At 49.6% G+C, this 21,234-nt stretch overlaps 1 protein-coding gene across 4 annotated transcripts in view; it reads left to right on the top strand.

The window, feature by feature from the left end:
• Positions 1–21,234, top strand: part of Zfhx3 (zinc finger homeobox 3) — a 253,485-nt gene that overhangs the window by 71,232 nt on the left and 161,019 nt on the right. For 2 of the 4 annotated variants that reach the window (XM_085843596.1, XM_021169308.3), the window contains exon 2: positions 17,989–20,756. The exons of the other annotated variants lie outside the window; for them this stretch is intronic. In XM_085843596.1, coding sequence (XP_085699722.1) covers positions 18,035–20,756 — 2,722 coding nt within the window. In that variant the 5' untranslated portion in view covers positions 17,989–18,034. The remainder of the gene's footprint in view (positions 1–17,988; positions 20,757–21,234) is intronic. 4 annotated transcript variants of the gene reach the window in all.

The raw sequence follows: 21,234 nt of genomic DNA, 5'->3' as shown, positions 1-21,234 counted from the left end.
GGGACACGGGAGTGCCAGTGTTGGGGATCGTGGAGGTGGATAAATCAGAACCTGTTACCTTCCACCTCTGGGCAAGCGGAGGGTGATCCATCCGATGTGCTCCATCCTCCTCCAGGTCTCCAGTGTGAGCTCTTGGGCGCACTTAGCCCTCCTTGGTTGCCTGGAAGAGCTGGTTTGGTACTCTGGAAGGCCCTGGTATCAACCTGCTCTCTCCCATCCTCTCCTGAACCTCTGCTGCGTCCTTTCTCAGGAGACCAGGACGACATTCACCACAGAGGGCTGGGGGAGGACCCGGAGCTTGTGTGTGTGGAGGATCTAGAACAGTGCCTGGCACTCAGTAGGCACTCAATAAATGGTAGGTACCCCAGAGGATCCTCTTTGTGAGTGTTTATAACTAGTCTTGTCATGACTTCCTTTTTCGCTTGTTGACACTTGGAAAGGGGTCCCTGAATGGTGGGGTTTGTGAAGCTTGTGCGATTGGCATAAAGGGTCCCATTCTGGGTCGCCGGAAGTGCTCTGTGTAACCAGGAGAAGTTTTAAGTGTCCCATTGATATGACCCCCACCCCCAACTGCAGCAGCAGTCGTGCTGTTTGTCCTTCAGTATGAGGAGTGTTTCCGATCTACCTCTCTGGGTAGGCTTGGTCCAGTGGAAAGCAAGACCTCAGGGTCAGGGGTGGTGGTGTAGGGGTTGGTGGGGAGGGCAGGCTGGGTGTGGCTAGAAACTCGAGGCTCATGGCTCCCGAGTTTTCTTCTAATGGAATTTCCCATCACTTACTGCCCTGCTGATTTCTGATCAATGAAAATGAAATTGCATCACCTCCTCAGAGGCCCCACGTATGCCTGCCGCTTCCAGCTGTGTCAGTTCCGGTAAAGTAATCTCATCAGGCGTGCGAGAGGGTAATAGGAAATAAAAATAAAAACCCACAATTAGCAAGAGGCCTTGCAGCTGAGTAACACTTACCGTCCCAGAGGCAGAAGGGCCTGGGAAATGGAAGGCTCAGGAAAGGGTCCCTTGTGGGAAGGGCGAGGGAAGGGTTAGAACGAGGAAAAGAAAATCCCCAGTGCTTTCTCTCTCCTCCTCCCCACCTCCTGCTTCACCCAACACGTGGATAGTTGTGGATAGTTGGAGTTGCTGTGAGAGATTCCGCTGCTTGGCTTCTAAGGTCCGCAAAGTTACCTCAGGATTAGCCTTACTCTGTTTTTAAATACGTCTCTCACAGAGAGACACCAGTTAAATCCCAGGACCCCAGAAATCCTAACTGCTTCTGATTTTACCCATGTGAGGGACTCCCTCAATCTGTGCTAGGGAACCAGACAGACCGGAGTGGGACAACCTGAATGCATGGCTGATGGATAGACTTCTCAGAGGTGGCTTGTTTCTCCCTGTAACTCCCAGTGCATGTGTGTTAAGAACATGAGGCGACACTTACATGAGTGACATAATAGCTGGGCCAGGCTACCTCTTTGTAGAGTGCAGTGACCCTGTGTATATATGGTCACTCCAGTTATAAGACCCGGGGAGGTTGTCCGCTACGTCTAGAGTATTCTGCCGCTCACGTCTGTGGAGGCCATAGAGTCACAAGGCCCAGTCTGAGGTAGAGCCAAAGTGAGAGGAACCAGGATGGGAATCCAAAGGGCAAATGAGGATGTGGAAAACCTGTTGGGTCACCTCAGGGGAGCTAGCAGAAATGCAACTGTATCCTCTTGTCAGCGTGACTTATCAGGGACAGAAGAAATGCTTGTGTGTGGCCATACCCCTGGGTCTGGCAGCTTCATGTAGGTATATGTAGGACAGCACATTCTTCACTGGCTGGGTGGCTGGCTGGCTGGTGGCTGGGTGGGTGGGTGGGTGGCGGGCAGATCCTGTTGAGAAACTGTCTCAAGCCTTTGTGCGGTTCCTTTCTCGAATGACCCACATATATACCGAGGGTGAGAACTTCTGAGGGCCTGGCTGGGGGAGGCGAGCTAAAGTCTCAGGGACGAGGGCAAGCCGTATGCTGTGAATAACTCAGATTTTTGAAGCCCAGTGGACATCGGGTCACTGTTACCACATCTGGGTTCAAATGTAGGACAGTTCTGACATCAGAGCAGGAAGGTGCTGGGTGGGATGAGGGTAAGGGCGTTGGGCAGTAAATCCTCCCAGCTGGGGCTGTGTGATGACCAGGCCTCGTCTACTGGCACATGCTCACACTGTAGTGAGAGCCAGTCAGTGGGAGCCTGCATCAATAGGAAGGGTGCTGTGTATGTATGTGGTAGGCACTCAGTAAATAGTTCTTCTATCAATGAATGAAAACCTTTACAGTGGTGTTTGGATCAGCACAATACTCATTAGCTTCAGACTAAAGGCAGAGATGGCCAGGAACCCAGTATTCTCTGTGTGGTTGAAGCCCAAGAAGTGAGGCCCATTAGCCAGGCCAGGTTTAATTCCATCTGGCTTTGGTGATGGTTGAATGTCTGAAATCTTACCCCCTGGCCCTTTCCAAGATTAGACCGGCTAGTAGAACATTCTGGTGCAATGTTCATAGCTCCAGAGGTGAAAGGGTGGCAGGGGCAGGCAGTTCCCAAAGGAAGCTGATGTCTCTTCTCCTCCAGCACGTGGGTTTTCCTGTGTGCACGCTTGCAGAAGTAGGTTTCTTCTCTGCATCCTAAGACACTTAGCATGGCGTCTCGATCTACATTGATCACACTTGATGACTCGAACTGGCAATTTCCCCCATGGGACGAGACCTAACCAGGGTGTTCAGGAAGCCATTAAGGAAAAAAATATGTAACCACACACATCCCCAAACTCAATTGTTCGTTCTTCGAAGTGCTTGGAGAAGAGACTTTCAAACATAATTAATCCAAGTACGATTTAGCCTGGCCTTGGTGTTTCTTCTTAGCGGCTTTTGGCCCAGAGGCAGCGCCAGGATCGGCAGGAGGGGAAAGACCCCTGGACCATCTCTGCTAGCTCTGTGAGGGTGCTACTGTAACCTGCAGTTGCTTACTTCTGAGAGGGACCTGGTGGGTGCAGGGGAAGGGTTGTTTCCCAATGGGGTAAGGAGAAATAAATATTCCTACATTGTTTTCCCTCTTACCAAGTCTGCTGCTTGAAGGAGTCAATGGAAAGAGAAGCTCAATGGTTTTCTAGCTGAAAGGAACAGCGTAAGCCATGGGATTTGGGACTGGCTTGAGGGACAGGGAAGAGGCAGAGAACCGGAGTCCGGATTGCGTTTTGTTATCCGTTGACTGTATGCTCCCCCCTCCCCCGCTTTCCTTGATGTTGGGGTTCATCTTTGGAATTTGGAAACCTACTCATGCTCAGGAAAAAAAAAAAAAAAAAAAAAAAACCGAAACCCCAGCCCAGCTCACTGCCACCTGTCTTGCAGGCCTCAGGGCCTAGCCGTGCTACCTGCAGCTTTCTGTCTTGGCAGTGAGGAAGAAACTTGAAAATAGAAGTAACTCCCCAGCCCACTGTGGATCTGAGGTGTCTCACATCCCCCAAGGGTAAAACAAGTCTTAGCAGAGAATTCTGTGACGACCGAGACCGTTGTCACTGTTGTGCTTTTGGACAGGAAGGGTCTGTGTAGCTGCCCGGTGGAGCCATCTGAAGAGCTGACGTGGCTGCACGGTGAGAGCCCGCTCTCCAGTGCTTGCGCATGTGTGCGTGTATGTGGCTTCATGTGTGGTGCCCTGCTAATGAATCTTCAAAGGGGAGCTCTTGTTTGTTTTGTCATGGTGCCAGGTTCTGAGCCTCATGCCTAAGCTACTGATGGCGAGCACACTGTATGGCCTTCTCATGGAGAGGAGAAGTGAGCTTCCACATTCAGAGTCATTTGGAGGTGGTTGCTGCTGGTGCGGGGGTGGGTGGGTAGGCGGGGGGGGGGGAGAAGGAGGAAGGGGGAAGCCACCTCTCCTGTCACCCTTTTCTGGCTTTCCCATCACCTGTGACAACTAGCTGGCTGAGTTGTTGGTATGGATATTTTTTCCCTTGCAGGAGAGTTAGATGGTATTCTTAGGTACTGGACATGGCTACCACAGGACCAGAGGAAAGCCTCTGGTAGCGTGTAGTTTGTATCTCACGAATCTGACACACATCAAAGAAAGCTGAAGGGCCCGCCTCTCACCGCAGCCCTGAACTAGCAACGTAGACAGGGACTCGGCCTAAGTTTGGATTCTCTGACGTCTGTCCATACAGCCTTGAACTTCACCAGTCCTTCTGTTGTTGAGGGGATTGCTCTGACGATGAAGAGAAACACCCAGTAGTTCAGGGCACTTGTGAGCTCCTCTTTCAGTTTTGCTACTGAACTTGGCTTTGATAACCTGTTCTGCCAGACAGAAAGCACAGTCCACTCTCATATTACCTGATAGGCTCTTCCCTCTGAGCAATTGCACTCAGGGAAATGCTTGGCTTCTTTGACTTCTGTTCACAGCAGACCTTCAGTAACTTTAGAATGAGAAATAACCAATCTAACACCCAAAAGTACAAAATACTGAGACAACCAGAGAAGTTTTTGGTGGGTTATTATTATTCAGTATTATATCTTTTCTCTCTCTGTGTGTATATATGTGTGTGTGCGCGCGCGCGCGCGAGCACACACACACATACACACACGCACACACACACATGAATCTCATAGGCTGAGGCAGGCAGACCTCTGTGAGGTTGATGCCAGCCTGGTCTATACCCCGAGTTCCTGGCCAGCCAAGACTACATAGTGAGACCCTGTCTCAAAAGACAAAAAACTCAAAGAAATCAAGGCAGAGATTCACATGTTTCCACTATTTAAGATTCCTCTAGATCAGTGGTTCTCAACCTTCCTAACGCTGCAATCCTCCAATATTGTTGAGGTAAAATTATTTTGTCATGACTTTATAACTGTAATATTGCTAGTTATGAATCGTGCTACAAATATCTGATATGCCGCAATATTTGATATGCCACTCCTGTGGGGTTGTGACCCACAGCTTGAGAACCCCTGCATGAAATAGAAAAAAAATACACTATTTATCCATCGTATGCTACATGTGTCCTGTGCTAGGGGATTCGCAATGACACAATGCCATGGAGATAATTTTAGTGAAGAACAGAGTGGTGGAGATGACTTCAGGGTTCTGGAGAGGAGAGAACTTCCTGTGGGCTCCATCACTAGGCCAGGGGTGTATGGCCCCAAGGGAAACTCAATCACGTGTCTCTTGAAAGTCCAGATAAATTGCGAGGAGAGCTTGGCGCTGCAGGCACAGAGATGAGAAGTTTTGAGGGTAGAAAGTTGAGGCCAGACCCCCCCCCATTGAAAAGAAGCACAGCAGGGGATTCACTGACATACGGGTCCCTCCCTAGCCAGGCTTGCTCTCTGAGATTTCAGCTCCCTGTCAGTGTCATGGGTAGTAACCTGGAAACACTCAGTAGAAAACTCCAGAAACAAACAGTTTATGAGTTTCACAGTCCAACCAGTGTGGCAAATGAGCCATCCCCCTGTCTAGTGGATCTGTGCTGTATGCACTACCCCTCTCTGCATCCCTTGCTGGCCTTCTCAGCCCCTTGATTATCATAATGTGGAGGTGCCCTTGTTCAAGCTACCTTTATTTCACTTACCAGTGGCCATAAGGTGTTAAGACTAGTAATGCCTGCAACTCAGATATGCTCTGGGGAAACCCCCAAAGTGCTGTCCTTAAATGAAAAAGGCCCAAGTTCTTAAGGAAAGAAAAGAAAATCTATGTACTGAGGCTGCTCGGAGCTAGGTGACAAATTTCCTCTCAGGAAATTTAGGAAGAAGGAAAAAGGAAACTCACACACATCTGCTGTTTCACCACCGAAGTGGGTATCGCCGTAACGAGAGAGTAGGCCCGAGAGGACATAACGCCAGCGTGGAGAGTGTAAGCCTTGACTAAGTAGTTTGGCCATTGGTTCTTGGGGAGAGAAAGCATAAACTGGTTTTCTAGTTCTCTACCATCAAAGGTGGTACCAAGAGTTCCTTCCAGAGAGACGGGGTCAGACAGTGAGGGGCAGCTCCCTTTGGGCATGCTCTGTCAGGACAGGTTGTGAGTGGTGGAAAGCTAGCCACTTAGAGATAGCTTGTGGTCTGCTGGAAGCGGGAGGGAGGGCGGGCGGGCGTTCATGCCGTAAGTCCGGAATGGACTTTTTGGGAGTCAATTCGTAATTTCAGTAATTGAAACCACAGAAGTAGTTAAGGTAGTTGATATACAGAGATAAGAGCAGAGATCCAAGAGGAAGAAGTACCACAGTGCTTAAATACAGCATGAGAGTCACGGGGAGGGATTTCTGCGGGTTGCAATCATAGTGAATTTTTATTGGAAAGTATATAACCCAGAGAACTTAGGAATGGGAAGAGGGCAGGTGATGTGGAGATCGGAGAGGGAGGAGAGCCAAGAGAGTGAGTCAGAGAAGCGAAGGGAGATGATTTAAGGATGCAGTGGTGAGCAGTTCTCAAGGCAGAGGAGATGGCAGAAGATAATGTAAGAGAGTGAGAGCCATTGACCCAAGCCATTGACCCAAGGTGGGGCTGGCATGGGTGACCTAGGATGGAGAGGGGTGGAGTCCCAGAGACAGCGGTGTCCTCTTGCTCACTTGAAGGGATACTTGGTCCTTAACAGCAGAGCACTGATTTGTCTGTGTGTGTGTGTGTGTGTGTGTGTGTGTGTGTGTGGAGTAGGGCCTGACATCTTTGCAATTTCGTTGAGTCCCACGGTTGGTTCTGGCACACAGCGAGCCGTCTGGTGTCCTGTGTAATCACTTAGGGAAGGAGGAACTCACCAGGGACCAGGCAGACAGCTTTTGAGGAAGTGAAGCCATGGCAGCATCCACTGTCAGGAAGTGTTGTGATTCAAAGGAGGGGCTAGGAAAGCATTGTCTGAGCCGAGGTATGAGTAAGTGGGACTCTAGTCCAGCTGTTGTTGGGACGCTGGACTCTGGCGCAGTCCAGTGGAAGGGACCGACTATAGAGTCCTGTGAAACCCTTGGATTCATCAGCAGGGCAAAGGATAACAGCTCCTGTCATAGAAGTAGCGTGCACCTCACAAATAGCTGCTGATGTAGTCGGTCTTAACCAATAGAGGAGGTAGGTTGAAATGTAGTTTTTTACCTGCTGGAGCAACATTTTCTTCACACGCAAATAATACCACTATTGATGGTGCAGGGAAATTGACGCCCGGGGACCAATGCTAGTGGGACTTGGAAGATCTTTGTTGGAAGACAGGTTGGCTCACACACCACAGTCTTGAATATCTTTCCCTTTAGAACCAGCCATTCTTCTTCTTCTTCTTCTTCTTCGATGTGTATGCTAAGGAAATTGTGAACCAGAATACCATGGGCAAGTGCTAGGTTTGTAGTAAGAGGCACTACTGTGGCTTCAGAGGCTGACTTAGAGCACCCCTTCAGCTTGTATTCAGCTTTACAAGCTTCTCTGTTCTCATCTGTAAAATGGGTTCTTGCAAGGACCTAATGACTTGGTGTAGTCACGTTGGTGCTTATAGCCACTTGGTCCTATTGGGTGGTCTCCAGGCATGGCGGCTGCTCATGTGTGTGTGTTTTCTTATGCATACAGAGATTCATGGGCTTTTATTGCAGATGCAAATAGTGAAATATTGGGGATTATTGGACTGTCTATTTAAATGTAGTAACATTTGGTCAATTTATGCCATGTCTGTAGGTGAAGCATCTACTGGGGCTGTTCGTGCTAACTTAGGAAGAGCATATGATGTCGTGGGAAAAGTGCATGCTAAATTAAGTTAAGAGAAATCCTTCCCCTTATAAGGAGCAGGGCATCTGAGGTTGATAGAGAAAGCCCAGAACTATAGAGACTGAGAGAGAGAGAGGCATGGGAAACTGCCTGTCTCTCTGTGTTCTCAAGTCCTTTGGCTGGTGGCATTACAAGTGATTTTTTTTTTTCCCCTTTAGCTTGAAGGTCTCTGTGGATATTGATTTCTTTACATACATATACGTATGCATATACATACTGAATTCTCATTTCTTTAGTCAGGAGATGTTATTTAAAATAAATGTTAACATCCTGAGGTGCCATTTTGAAACTGGACTGGGCCAGATGACCTGGTTTTACACTGTCTCCTTGAACAGAGAAAGCAGAACAGAGAATTCCCGTTCTTGGGCTAGAGCAATGGCTCAGTGGCTCAGAGCATCGATTGCTGTTCAGGAGGATCTGGGTTCGATTCTCCCTTGGCAGTCACAGCTGGACGTCGCTCCAGTTGCAGGGGATCTGACATGCTCACACACACACATATGTGCAGGCAAAGGCCAGTGCACATAAAATTAAAATAAGTCATTTAAAAAAACTTCCTATCTTCATCTGTAGTCATTTTGCAACATATTTGTGTGTTATACATACATACATACATGTACACATATATACCACATTTTTTTTTTTAAATATAGCAAGACAGGATTTTTCTATGTAGCCCATGATGGCTTCATGCTTACCTTCCACAGCTTTCTTGCCTCTGCCTCCTTTGATTGTGTTCAGCAGCCCCAGTAGCAAGGAGGAAGGAAACAGAAAAGGGGTCTTTTGAGGAGGGCTTGGAAGGAGGTAGAAGAGTTCTGGATGCCATCAAAGGAAGCAGTTAAGTGTTGATTTTTAGCCTGCCTAGGGTGAGGGGATAGAACTGAGAAGACATCTAGGGATATGGCATAGATGGGGGGCATGTGGCTGTGCACCTGCTGGGTAGGAGGGGTGACTGATACAGCCAGGAAACAAACATCCTCTGGTTGGTGAAGAGTGGCTTGTCATCTCCAAGGCGGAGGGAGTGTGTGTGCTCATTGCTTTATGGGGACCAAATGGCATTCAGGCCTGCCGTGTCTAAGGCTAGGATGGGAAGACCTCCACAAGACTTAGGGTGGATGGGTAAGGAAGATCTTATAGATTAGAGACAAGTATCGAATGGGAGACTAAATCCCAAATCCATATTTAGAATACTATAGATTATAAAAGCTGGCGTGTCTTTTTCTTTTTTTTCTCCCCCTTAAGTAGCTACCAATATAGTAAGTATTAAATGTTTTTGTCATAGACTCCCCCCCCCTTTGTCATTTCCTATTGATGACGTTCTCTGGAGGAACAGCACAAACTGGGTTCTGACACCTAGCTCTCCCTGTCTCAGACCTCATGACTGCCCTGCCCCCTGCCCGCCCCAGACCCCACGGTAATCAGAGTCTCTCAGGGGCCATGTGTTCCTCGCAGAATGGTCTGAGCCAGCACTTCTCACTTCCTGGTCGATTTATGTTCCTGCCACAAGTAGCAAGGGAGGACTTACCAGCCAACACGAAGCTCAGGGCCTAGATTAGATTTTGGGGTCTTCTGGACAGTGGGCTTCCTGTTTTTCGGAGGATCTGTGCAAGTATGTGTCACCTGGTCACACTTGCAGAATCCTTCCTGGGGCTGTTGGGGCACCATTACTAAGCCCATGACATCTCACTTGTGCATGGTTGAACACTTCCCGACTAAGGTACATCAGTAGACAGAGGCTATTATGGTGTAAAACACTGAATGGTTCTTTACCAGGCTCCAAGCAAAAGCAGATCTGGGCATGATTTCTTTGCCCCATGGACGAGATTTCTAGTGTTTTGTTTTAGATTTATTTTTTATTTTTAACTATGTGTAAGTATCTGCAATCCCCACCTTTGGAGCTGGAATTATAGGCAGCTATGAGCTGCCCAGTGTTGGCGCAGGGAGTTCAAACTTAGGTTCTCTCTAAGAGCAGCAAGTGTCCTTAACACCTCCTTTGTGTTCTCTCTCTCTCTCTCTCTCTCTCTCTCTCTCTCTCTCTCTCTCCATGTGTGTGTTTGTGTTAGTAATGTTTTTGTATTTTTTTATTTTTATTTATTTTGCTGTTTTAGTGTAGACTTACTACTGACCTGGTGGGCTTCTAGAATTCCTTGGTGGGGCTCATCTTAATTTTTGGGTTTTTTTTGGTTTGTTTGTTTGTTTTTTGATTGTTTTTCACTAAGGTAAGAAATGTAGCCAAAAGTTGTGATCTATCTTGTTTGTGTTTTTGTTGTTGTAGTGTTATGTGAAAGTCTACCCTAGTTAAAATGGTCTATTGATTTGTCTTCTCCAACCAGAGGACTCTACCCAGAAGCCTCAGCTGCAGGAAGGGAAGACTGGTGTTCTGTTCTGTTCTGTTCTGTTCTGTTCTGTTCTTCTCATACTTCCTTGCCCAGCTTTGTAGCCTCTGCCCCCTCATGAAGCTGAGGCAAGAGGGAATTTCCCATAAAGATAAGGACCTACACATCTGGGTGGGTTTTATAGTACATGCACAGTTTTGGAGAGTTTTGTTCCTGATAGTTCAGTTTTCTTTTGACTTTATTGCAGGTATAAAAGGAAGTTTTAAAAGCAGAACAGAGAATTCCCGTTCTTGGGCTAGAGCAATGGCTCAGTGGCTCAGAGCATCGATTGCTGTTCAGGAGGATCTGGGTTCGATTCTCCCTTGGCAGTCACAGCTGGACGTCGCTCCAGTTGCAGGGGATCTGACATGCTCACACACACACATATGTGCAGGCAAAGGCCAGTGCACATAAAATTAAAATAAGTCATTTAAAAAAACTTCCTATCTTCATCTGTAGTCATTTTGCAACATATTTGTGTGTTATACATACATACATACATGTACACATATATACCACATTTTTTTTTTTTAAATATAGCAAGACAGGATTTTTCTATGTAGCCCATGATGGCTTCATGCTTACCTTCCACAGCTTTCTTGCCTCTGCCTCCTCAGTGCTGGGATTGAAGGTGTGTTTTTACCATCCTAGCTCCTTACATTGTTTGAGGATCGAGGCACCATGCCTCCCTCCTCCTGCATCCAAGCACGTCTTCTGACAAACTATCCCATGTTAGCATGCCAGGCATAGGCTCCCATTAACCCATCCACAGACCACATCCAGATTTTGCCAGTTGTCCCTCTTATGCTCCTTATAGGAAAAGAAAACCACAGAAGTTCGCTGCATTCGTTTGTCTCATCTCCCCGGTCACCTTCCATCTGAAACACTTTTCCTTGCGTCCTTCTGGGATGACATGGATGTTTCTGAAGAGCGTAGCACGACCTGTAGACCTCCCTCGATCTGGGTTCATCTGATGTTCCTTGTTGAGTAGATTCAGGTGTGATGCTTTGGGCAGGGAGTCGCTGTAGTGTTCCTCTCAGAGGATCCCACCAGGAATTGCACGATGTCTGTCTGTCCCACTGCTGGTCACTTGATTAAGCTGGTATCTGCCTGGCCTCTCTCTGCCCTAAGGTTACAGTTTTTTTCTGCAGTAAGAGGCTGTGAGGGAAACTCAGATTTTAAAAATGCCCTTCCTTTAGTGTGAGTGTCCACTGTTTATCCCCAGAATGGATTATTATTAGGGCGATGGTCACAGAAGGATGGGTGATTTCTGGACTGGACAGTCTTGTTTTGTTCAGTTTTGGTTTTTGGTATATGTATTAATTCCTTAGGATTCTACCCTGAGGAAGAGCTTTGCTGTCACATCTGTTTGTTGGTTTGCGTGGAGTTGTGAATTCTGACTTTAGGCATCATGTGTCAGCCCTCCGCTCTTTCTTGTTCTCTTGTTCCAGTCATCCCTGGTGTGGCTGACAGGAGCCCCTCCAGCTCGCTGTCCACCCGAGACATCAGCTTATGGTGCTCTTTAATGAAGGATGCTCTGAGCGCATTTTACACTCTTCCTGCTTCAGCCTAAGTGCTGGTCGCTTATCCAAAGACCCGTTCCAGTTCCGTTGGCTGGGCATGCCTTAGAGTATGAGGAGGGATGAGGGGAGGCGTGTTCACCGGTCATCCTTCATTCTCTCCATGTGTTATAACTTCTATCACAACCTTAGTTTTTCTTTCTTTTCTTTTTAATCCATCATTTTATTAATCATCATTTTATTAATCACATCTGGGTTGCCGAGGATACAGAGGTGGGTCACGTGGAGCCTGACCCCATGTGTTCACAGCTGAGACACAGGAGTCAACCAGAGTCAGTCATGGCATCCACGTGACCTGAATTGTTGCCTTTGACCGTGTGTGGACTTAACAACTCCAGGCTTACCTAGTGACAGTTTGGGTCTCATGTTCCAACTGGTCAAAGTAACCCCCCCTCCCAATTCTACGTTTAGTTTTTCCTTGTTAAATGTCTTTGCCCTACGTGGTGACTGTGTCTTCTTGCTGTCATTCCCCAAGCTGTTGATCTACATGAGTTTAATAGAGACAAGGCATCGGTCAGGTAGCCTGGTCAGTGTGTGCCTCGGCCTCCATGTTAGCTAGGAGTCATGGCATCCACCTGCTGTGGAATCATGCAGGCTCTATCATTTGAGAGATCTTGACCTTGAGATGGGAATCTTCGGGGAACCTCACTGAACCTCACTCTTAGCTGGATTTCTCAGGTCGCCAAGTCTCTGCTTGGTTTCCTTTATGTGTGCTCTCATGGGCTGTTTGCCTGGGCTCTCCTCCTCTGCCTAGAGGTTTTCCCTCACTCAGAGGAAGCTGTTTAAACCTAGGGAGAATTTGCACTCAGGGTTTCTCTGTGTAATAGCCCTGGCTGTCCTGGGCTCTCTGTAGGCCAGGCTGTCCTTGAACTCACAGAGATCCACTTGCCTCTGCCTCCCAAGTGCTGGGATCAAAGACGTGCACTGCCACACCCAGCCCATTCTTTTAACTTTGACAATGATGATCCCATACAGCACTCTTTCCCTTGTCTGGCTTTGAGAGGCACTGTACTTACTATGCACACCATGCTCATTTGTGGTCCTCTTTTCAGGAGAACATATCTATCCGGACATATATATGGTAGCTTCACTTTAAATAATGGGCGAGCAAGCGAGCTTGCGGATGCATCTCTAGGTGTACAGCTTTTAGGTTATGCCCTTTTCAGTTTCCAGGTTTATTGTTGTTATTATTATTGCACGTCTATGATGCACGTGTCGGCACGTGTGGCGCACTGTGTGTGAGGTCAGAGGGTAACATTTAGGAGTTGGCTTTGTCCTCCTACCTTTGGTTCTGGGGACTGAAAAGCAGATACTTTTAGCCACTGAGCTATCTCTCTGGACCCTGCATTCCTCTGTTTTATTTTTTGTTTCTTCTCATTTGACATGTACATGAGTACAGGTGCCCAAGGAAGTTAGAGGTGCCACATCCCTAGAAGCTGGACTCACAGGCTGCCTGATGAGGGTATTGTGAGCCCAGCTGGGGTCTTAGGTCCTCACAAGAGCAGTGAGCTTTCTTAACCACTGGGCCATCTCTTCGGTCCCACTATGCCCCTCCTTTCTTGAAAAGAAGCGAGGACATTGGGCCTGCCGTCCGTGGCTTTCTGTGGCTTCTCTGCTCACGTGGTCTCTTCTATCTTTCTGATGCTATGCAGAATAAACAAAGAGGGCCACTTTAAGTTCTCCTGTTCGGACTGGTAGGTCTGAGCAGTCCCTGATCTTGAAACAGTCTCTGGGTACATGAAGATCTAATGCAAAGACTGGCTATCAGCATGCTTCGCTGTTGTCTTTTTTTCACAGCAGACATCAAAGAAAAAATATCCCCAGAGTGGCTAAGAACACAGATCCTACAGCAGCTATCTGGCTTTGTCATTTAGGCTACCTCAATTTTACATTTCTGAAATGGGTATAAGAATAGCACCCACCCTAGACGGTTATGATTAAACCTGTTGATATTGATTCGGTACTTAACTCATTAAGTGACGTTTCCATTATAAAGCCTTTAAAAAAGCTTTGGGGAAATATAGGCACAGGGAGGAAATGAACTCACCCATAACCCCGCCTTCTCGAATTTACCGTCCTAACATTTCTTCATAGAAATACATGATGATGGCTTTATGTTTAGCAGTGCACACTTTACTCCATTTGCAGCTGATCAGCTTGCAATGCTTGTAAACGCTTTCTTCAGCATCATCAGCCTTATAACATGTTGAATTCCATGAACTCTAATTTATTTATTCTCTGTTTTTGCCCGATTATTTCCATCCCCCCCCCCCTTTTTTTTGGCCATAAATCTTATTATGAACAATCTCATATGTCCACACATCTCCCGGGTTGTTTCCTTAGAATAAATTCCTGGAATGGAGAAATTGCTGAGTCAAAACATGTTGGCAGCGTGTGCTGTGCACTGCCTGGGTCCCAGGAGAAGGGTGATCCTTGCATTTCTCCCCAGGGAAGGGCAAGGAGTCCCCAGAGGACCAGGCACCTTTGCCTGCTGGCTGACTTCTCTGGTGATGCCCTGCAGGTTCTCCCTGTAGGCAACAGTTTCTCTTGCTGTCTCTATTCTCTTTGTTTTTCTTGCTTTCCCCTTTGTTTCCCTTCTTGGTTTCCTGCCAAACAGCCCCTCGTGAAAGGACCGCCTAATTAACCCTGTGCTAATTAACAATTTAAAATTACACAGTGTGACTGTTCATGTTTAATTCGCTGGGAGCTGGAGCAGCAGCAGGAGCCCCCTCCCCTTCCTTAGAACCACACACCCCTCCCTATTCAGCCTACCAGAACTGAGGCATTTCATTCACCTCTCCCTCCTCCCTCCCTGCCTCCTTCATGGAGTAAGTCTGAACTTTCCTTAAAACAAACTCCCTCTCACTTTAAAGAGGGAGATAGTTGTCCAGGCAAGTGTGGCAGACCTGGTAGTAGCATTCTATCCTTGCAAAGCAATCATTTAAAGAGATTGATATTTCCAAAACTGCAGTGGGCCTTACAACAGGGAACTTTGATATTCTCACACACATACACACACCCCCCTTTTGTATTGGGGGATTCCTAAGGTGCCGGAATTCCTGTGCACTGAGTACTTTTCAGTGGCAGATTTAAATGCCCAGCAGAGCAAAGAAGGGAGCAACAGTGCATGTGCACAAACGCCTGATGGATTGCTTCCGTGTCTACCCTTGAATTTTGTCATCGGAAAGATGTGCTTTTATAAAATCTGAACTGAATTCCTAAACAAGTAGCATTGGAGTGTAGTTATTGAGGCCATTTAAAGGGAACCTGTGGGAGTAGCCAGGGGACGAAGAATTGGCCTGCAGGAAGGGTTGAGAGTTCCGGGTGAGCCAGACTGGAGTGTCTGTGGGATGGGGTCAGGGCTGGAGGGGAGGGCTTAGGGGGCCGAGGAGAGGTTTGTGAATGCTGAGTGGCAGGGCTTCCCGTGAAAGTGTGGGGACCCACTTGGTTCCCAGGCCGCCCTCTGTAACTGAAGAGCATTGATTTTACGGGAAACCATGTTTACAGACAGAGCGCTGATCGACCTGCCGAGTTGACTTCTGCCTCCTTAAGTAAGAACTACCTTTTTCTTATTGACTGGCTGATAAACAGAGCAAGCTCTCTGGGTGGGAGAGTAGTGGATGCCCCGAGGCCCATGAGCTGCCAGACTGGGCAGGATGAAGAGATTGCTTCACGTCAGCGCACACCCACCCCCTTCCCCTGTCTATTCCTTCTCTGCATCTGCTAGGGACCAAGGCAGGAGGACACATGCAGCCTTCCTGCCCTGGCAATATGGAAACAGACAGGCTGGTCGTCTGGTGAAGATGTGAAACAGCATCTCAAACTTTAATTCAGGGTCCCCAGAGATGAGTACCTGACAGGTCTGTTTGGGGTGGGGTGTGAGCCTGCATTTTTCAGGACAGTGCTATTGACACATCTCCTTAAAAAGTTTCGCCTGCAGTCAGTGGGTATGGGGGAGAAGCTCTAACACAGGCATTCTGGGTCTGGAAACTGGGATTTCTTTCCCACCTGCATTTTTATGGACTGTCACCTTCCTAGGATCAACCCCCCAGACCCAATGCCCCAGTTCCCTGTCTTTCAGAACTAGTAACTTGCTTGGGAGTAGGGAACAAATTAAAGGAGTTTCTCTCTCTCTCTCTCTCTCTCTCTCTCTCTCTCTCTCTCTCTCTCTCTCTCTCTCTCTCTCTCTCTCTCTCTCATTGTTATATTCTGTTTTTAAAGTCCCAGCCCCTTAGCCGGCCAGTTCATGGAGGAGGAAGAAGAGAGCCAGGCAAGCAAAGCCCACCAATTAATTGGTAAATGCTAGCAGGTTTCTCTGGCCCAACCCAGGCTGGAGAGGAGATTGGCTTTGCTGTCAATAAACAAGTCCCTGGTGCAGCATCAAAGCTGTTCTCCTTTATCAATCGTGGCCTCCCCTTCCCGCATGTTCCTGTAACTTACCAAGCATTTATGACATTGATTTTACAATCGGGCTGTTAACCCTCCCGCCCCTTCAGACCTGCCATCCTTTTGGGCTTGAACTGTCAATCAGGTGTCATCCAGCCAATCAGGGATGTCCTTAGGAAGAGCCTCCCCAGATTCTCACCTAGATCCCAGCTAAGCCTTGTGGGTAGCCCTGTCTCATTTGCCACTGGGGCTGGTTTAGTGAGGTGATTTGTTTGAAGCGAACAGGTCGTTTCTAAGGCATACAGAACTTTTACCATCACAGAGGCCAAGGTTATCAGTAGATTGATTGGGCAAGTGAGTGCGTGAGAGTCTTAAACCAATCATGGCACATCCTTTTGGAGGCCTCTGCAAGCCTGCCTTCTCCTCCTTTTCCCGAGGGGGAGCTGTTGGCTCACTATGCAGTCAAGCCCGGAGAAATACAGAAAGTCGAAGGCAAGGTTGGCAGGAGATGGAGGGAGATGAGACCTAGCCAAAAGCTTTGTCTGCTGCTCATGAATGAGCTAGATGGCAGAGCAGGGGCCAGATGGCCTGGGGTCTGTGGCTAAAAGACTGAACTCCGAGAGGTGCTGAGCCACCTGTAGGAGACCTGCAACAAGGCAATAACCACCCCGAGGAGGTGATGGTGCAGGAGCCAGGCAGCCTGTGATCTGTTGCTACCTTCCCCAGGGACATGAGCCCTCAGAGGGCAAGTTCAGCTCAGTAGCACTCTGGAGTCGGAAACGGAAAAGCCCCAGGGCTGCAGGACAGCTGCTAGGGCAGCAACTAATAACCAAGAGGCAGCTGTGGAAGAGGGCCTTGCTCAGCCCAGCTGCCGTCTCTGCCTTTGCTAGGGGAAACCCACCCCATGCAAGGCGCATGGCGACCAGGCTCCCTGCAGATGGGCTGAGGAGGTATTGCTCCCCAAGGAGGCATTGGCCCATTGAAAGCCGGGCCAGCCTCATTCTCGGTGCCTTCGTAGTTTCACTGCGAAGTCTGCTGAGCTCCAGACAAGGAAGCTTTTCTGGTTTGGGGGTGAAGGAGATGGGAATTTGGGGGTGAAGGAGGGGGGTCTTCTCTTCAGTTTGATGGTTGAGAGTCGTGGCACCGGCCTCAGTTAGGATTTACCCTGCAAGGTTTACTGCTTGGGAAATGTGACTTCTGATGTTTCCGAGACCCGAAGGGGAGGGATGTGGACCGTTGTCCCCCTTGGGCCCTTTTCAGGATGTACCTAAACCTTTACCTTTGCCCTCTGACCCCTGTAGACCTTTGAACTTACCAAACCTGACACATGGGCACTGATTTCTCTATGTCACTCAGCTCTTTCAGAAGGTGGCCACAGCTTCTTCCCCTCATCCTCCCTGGTGTCCCCTCACCCTCACCCCCTTCCCCCCAGTGCAAATGATCTGCTACAGATGGCTTCATATAAGTTATCTGTATTGGGGGGGGGGGGTCGTTCCGTGACCTCACTGGGTACTGGAAAGATGCTAAGCCTCTTCCACTGTGGCTCCCTGCCCAGCCTGTCTCAAAGCCCTGATGGCATGGAGTGAAACTTCCAGTGGATCGAACTGTAGAGTGACAGACAGTGTGAAGTCTAAGGGGCTTATCCCTGACCACTTCCCTGTTTCCCACTCAACGCATGGACCCGGCTGTGTCGTCCATGGTGCCTCTTGCCCTCTCTGTACCGCACTGTGCAGGGCCATGTTCCCCAGTCTGCCCTCTGCCCTGCAAACTTTGTGTCGTGGGTGTGGACAGAAGCTTTCTTAGAGCACCCCACGCGGGGACTTTAGCCTCGGCCCTCCTAACCTCTTTCCTTTCTCTCTCTCTTTCCCCTCTCTCCCTCCTCCCCACCCCCCCTCGCCTCCGCCCTTCAGGTCCGATCCGTACTGGGTGCAATGAAAGCTCCAAGCAGGCCTTACCATGGAAGGCTGTGACTCGCCCGTCGTCTCGGGGAAGGACAATGGGTGCGGGATCCCTCAGCACCGGCAATGGACTGAACTCAACAGCGCCCACCTCCCCGACAAACCCAGTAGCATGGAGCAGCCCACAGGCGAGAGCCATGGGCCCCTGGACAGCCTGAGGGCCCCCTTCAATGAGCGCCTGGCGGACAGCAGCACCTCCGCTGGGCCGCCCGCCGAGCCCGCCAGCAAGGAGGTCAGCTGCAACGAGTGCTCAGCCTCCTTTTCCAGCCTCCAGACCTACATGGAGCATCACTGCCCTGGCACGCATCCCCCGCCGGCCCTGCGAGAGGAGAGCGCCAGCGACACCAGCGAGGAGGGCGAGGAGGAGAGCGATGTGGAGAACCTGGCCGGGGAGATCGTCTACCAGCCAGACGGCTCCGCGTACATTGTCGAGAGCCTGAGCCAGCTGGCCCAGAGCGGGGCCGCGTGTGGCAGCAGCAGCGGCAGCGGGGCTGTCCCCTCGCTCTTCCTGAACTCTCTCCCAGGGGTGGGGGGGAAACAAGGGGACCCTTCGTGTGCTGCACCCGTGTACCCGCAGATCATCAACACTTTCCACATAGCCTCATCCTTCGGGAAATGGTTTGAAGGCTCAGACCCGGCCTTCCCGAATACCTCAGCCCTGGCGGGGCTCAGCCCTGTCCTGCACAGCTTCCGCGTTTTTGACGTGCGACACAAAAGCAACAAGGATTACCTGAACAGCGATGGTTCTGCCAAAAGCTCCTGCGTATCCAAAGATGTTCCCAACAATGTGGACCTGTCCAAATTCGATGGCTTTGTGCTCTACGGCAAGAGGAAACCCATTCTGATGTGTTTCCTGTGCAAACTCTCCTTTGGGTATGTGCGTTCGTTTGTGACCCACGCGGTGCACGACCATCGAATGACCCTGAGCGAAGAGGAGCGGAAACTTCTTAGCAATAAGAACATCTCCGCTATCATCCAAGGGATTGGCAAAGACAAGGAACCCCTTGTAAGTTTTCTGGAACCAAAAAACAAAAACTTTCAACACCCTTTAGTTTCCACAGCTAACCTCATAGGCCCCGGACACAGTTTTTATGGTAAATTTAGTGGCATTCGCATGGAAGGGGAGGAGGCCCTCCCAGCCGTAGCTGCTGCTGGCCCTGAGCAGCCCCAGGCTGGTCTCTTGACCCCCAGCACCCTCTTGAACCTTGGCGGGCTTACCAGCTCGGTCCTGAAGACCCCCATTACCTCAGTCCCCCTGGGGCCTCTGGCTTCTAGTCCTACCAAATCCTCAGAGGGCAAGGACTCTGGGGCAGCTGAAGGAGATAAGCAAGAATCGGGGGGTCATCAGGACTGCTTCTCCGAGAAAGTAGAGCCAGCCGAGGAAGAGGAGGCAGAAGAGGAGGAAGAGGAGGAGGAAGAGGCGGAGGAGGAGGAGGAAGAGGAGGAGGAAGAAGAGGAAGAGGAAGAGGAGGGCTGCAAAGGACTCTTTCCAAATGACCTGGAGGAGGAGCTGGAGGACAGGCCCCCCGAGGAGTCTGGGGCCCCCGCAGGTGGTAGCAGCAAAAAGGACCTTGCTCTCTCAAACCAAAGCATTTCTAACTCCCCCTTAATGCCTAATGTGCTCCAGACCCTGTCGAGGGGCCCAGCTTCTACTACTTCTAACTCTGCTTCTAACTTTGTTGTCTTTGATGGTGCGAACAGGAGGAGTCGTTTAAGCTTTAACAGTGAGGGCGTCAGGGCCAACGTGGCAGAGGGCAGGAGGCTGGACTTCGCTGACGAAAGTGCCAATAAAGACAGTGCCACAGCACCAGAACCAAATGAAAGCACAGAGGGCGACGATGGGGGCTTTGTCCCTCATCACCAGCACGCTGGCTCCCTCTGCGAGCTTGGGGTCGGGGAGTGCCCCTCAGGTAGCGGTGTGGAGTGCCCCAAATGTGACACGGTCCTGGGCTCCTCACGCTCGCTGGGCGGCCACATGACCATGATGCATTCTCGTAACTCGTGTAAGACGCTCAAGTGCCCCAAGTGCAACTGGCACTATAAGTACCAGCAGACACTGGAGGCGCACATGAAGGAGAAGCACCCGGAGCCGGGGGGCTCCTGCGTCTACTGCAAAAGCGGGCAGCCCCACCCGCGCTTGGCACGAGGCGAGAGCTACACGTGTGGTTACAAGCCTTTCCGCTGCGAGGTGTGTAACTACTCCACAACTACCAAAGGCAACCTCAGTATTCATATGCAGTCCGACAAACATCTCAACAACATGCAGAACCTGCAGAACGGAGGGGGCGAGCAGGTCTTCAGCCACAGCGCCGGGGCTGCGGCAGCCGCCGCGGCTGCAGCAGCTGCCGCTGCCAACATCGGCAGCTCCTGCGGCGCCCCCTCCCCCACCAAACCAAAAACCAAACCCACGTGGCGGTGTGAGGTGTGCGACTACGAGACCAACGTGGCCAGGAACCTCCGCATTCACATGACCAGTGAGAAACACATGCACAACATGATGCTGCTTCAACAGAACATGACCCAGATCCAGCACAACCGCCACTTGGGGCTCGGCAGCCTCCCCTCGCCCGCCGAGGCTGAGCTCTACCAGTACTACCTGGCCCAGAACATGAACCTGCCCAACCTGAAGATGGACAGTACCGCTTCGGATGCCCAGTTCATGATGAGTGGATTCCAGCTGGATCCTACAGGGCCCATGGCCGCCATGACGCCTGCTCTAGGTGAGGCTAACCCCTTCCTTCCCTCCCTTCCGACTTGGTGTGTTTTTAACCATAGGGGTTTCCCAGGGGTGGACTCACGTAAGAGTAGGTTGGGGGCAGGCCTGTGTGTGAATTGGTTTTGATTTTTTTTTAATCTTTTTTTTTTTTTTTTTTTAATTTAAATGGAAATGTCTCACCATCCAGTGTTTTTCCCTCCAGGATTTCAAGCCCACACCCCATGTGTGCATATGGAAGATTTTATACATGGGACAGAGCTTTAATTGTACTCTGGCTAGGTAGGGTCAGTATTAAAACTTGAGTGCTGCCTCTAGTTTTTTTGGCTTATGGTCAACCTCCCTTTCCTATTCCCAGTCTCTCTCTCTTTTCTTCCTCAATTTGAAAAATTGCCATAATCACTCAAAACTCTTGGGTTCCGTGAAATATTTATCGAAACTTACAGGAAACTGTAGCTGGGATCATCCTCAATAATTTAAACAGG

This window comes from Mus caroli, unplaced genomic scaffold (genome assembly GCF_978045245.1).
Source record: "Mus caroli unplaced genomic scaffold, Mus_caroli_1 scaffold_10, whole genome shotgun sequence".
Classification (NCBI taxonomy): Eukaryota; Metazoa; Chordata; class Mammalia; order Rodentia; family Muridae; genus Mus; species Mus caroli.
This window is presented reverse-complemented; position numbering and strand designations above follow the sequence as displayed.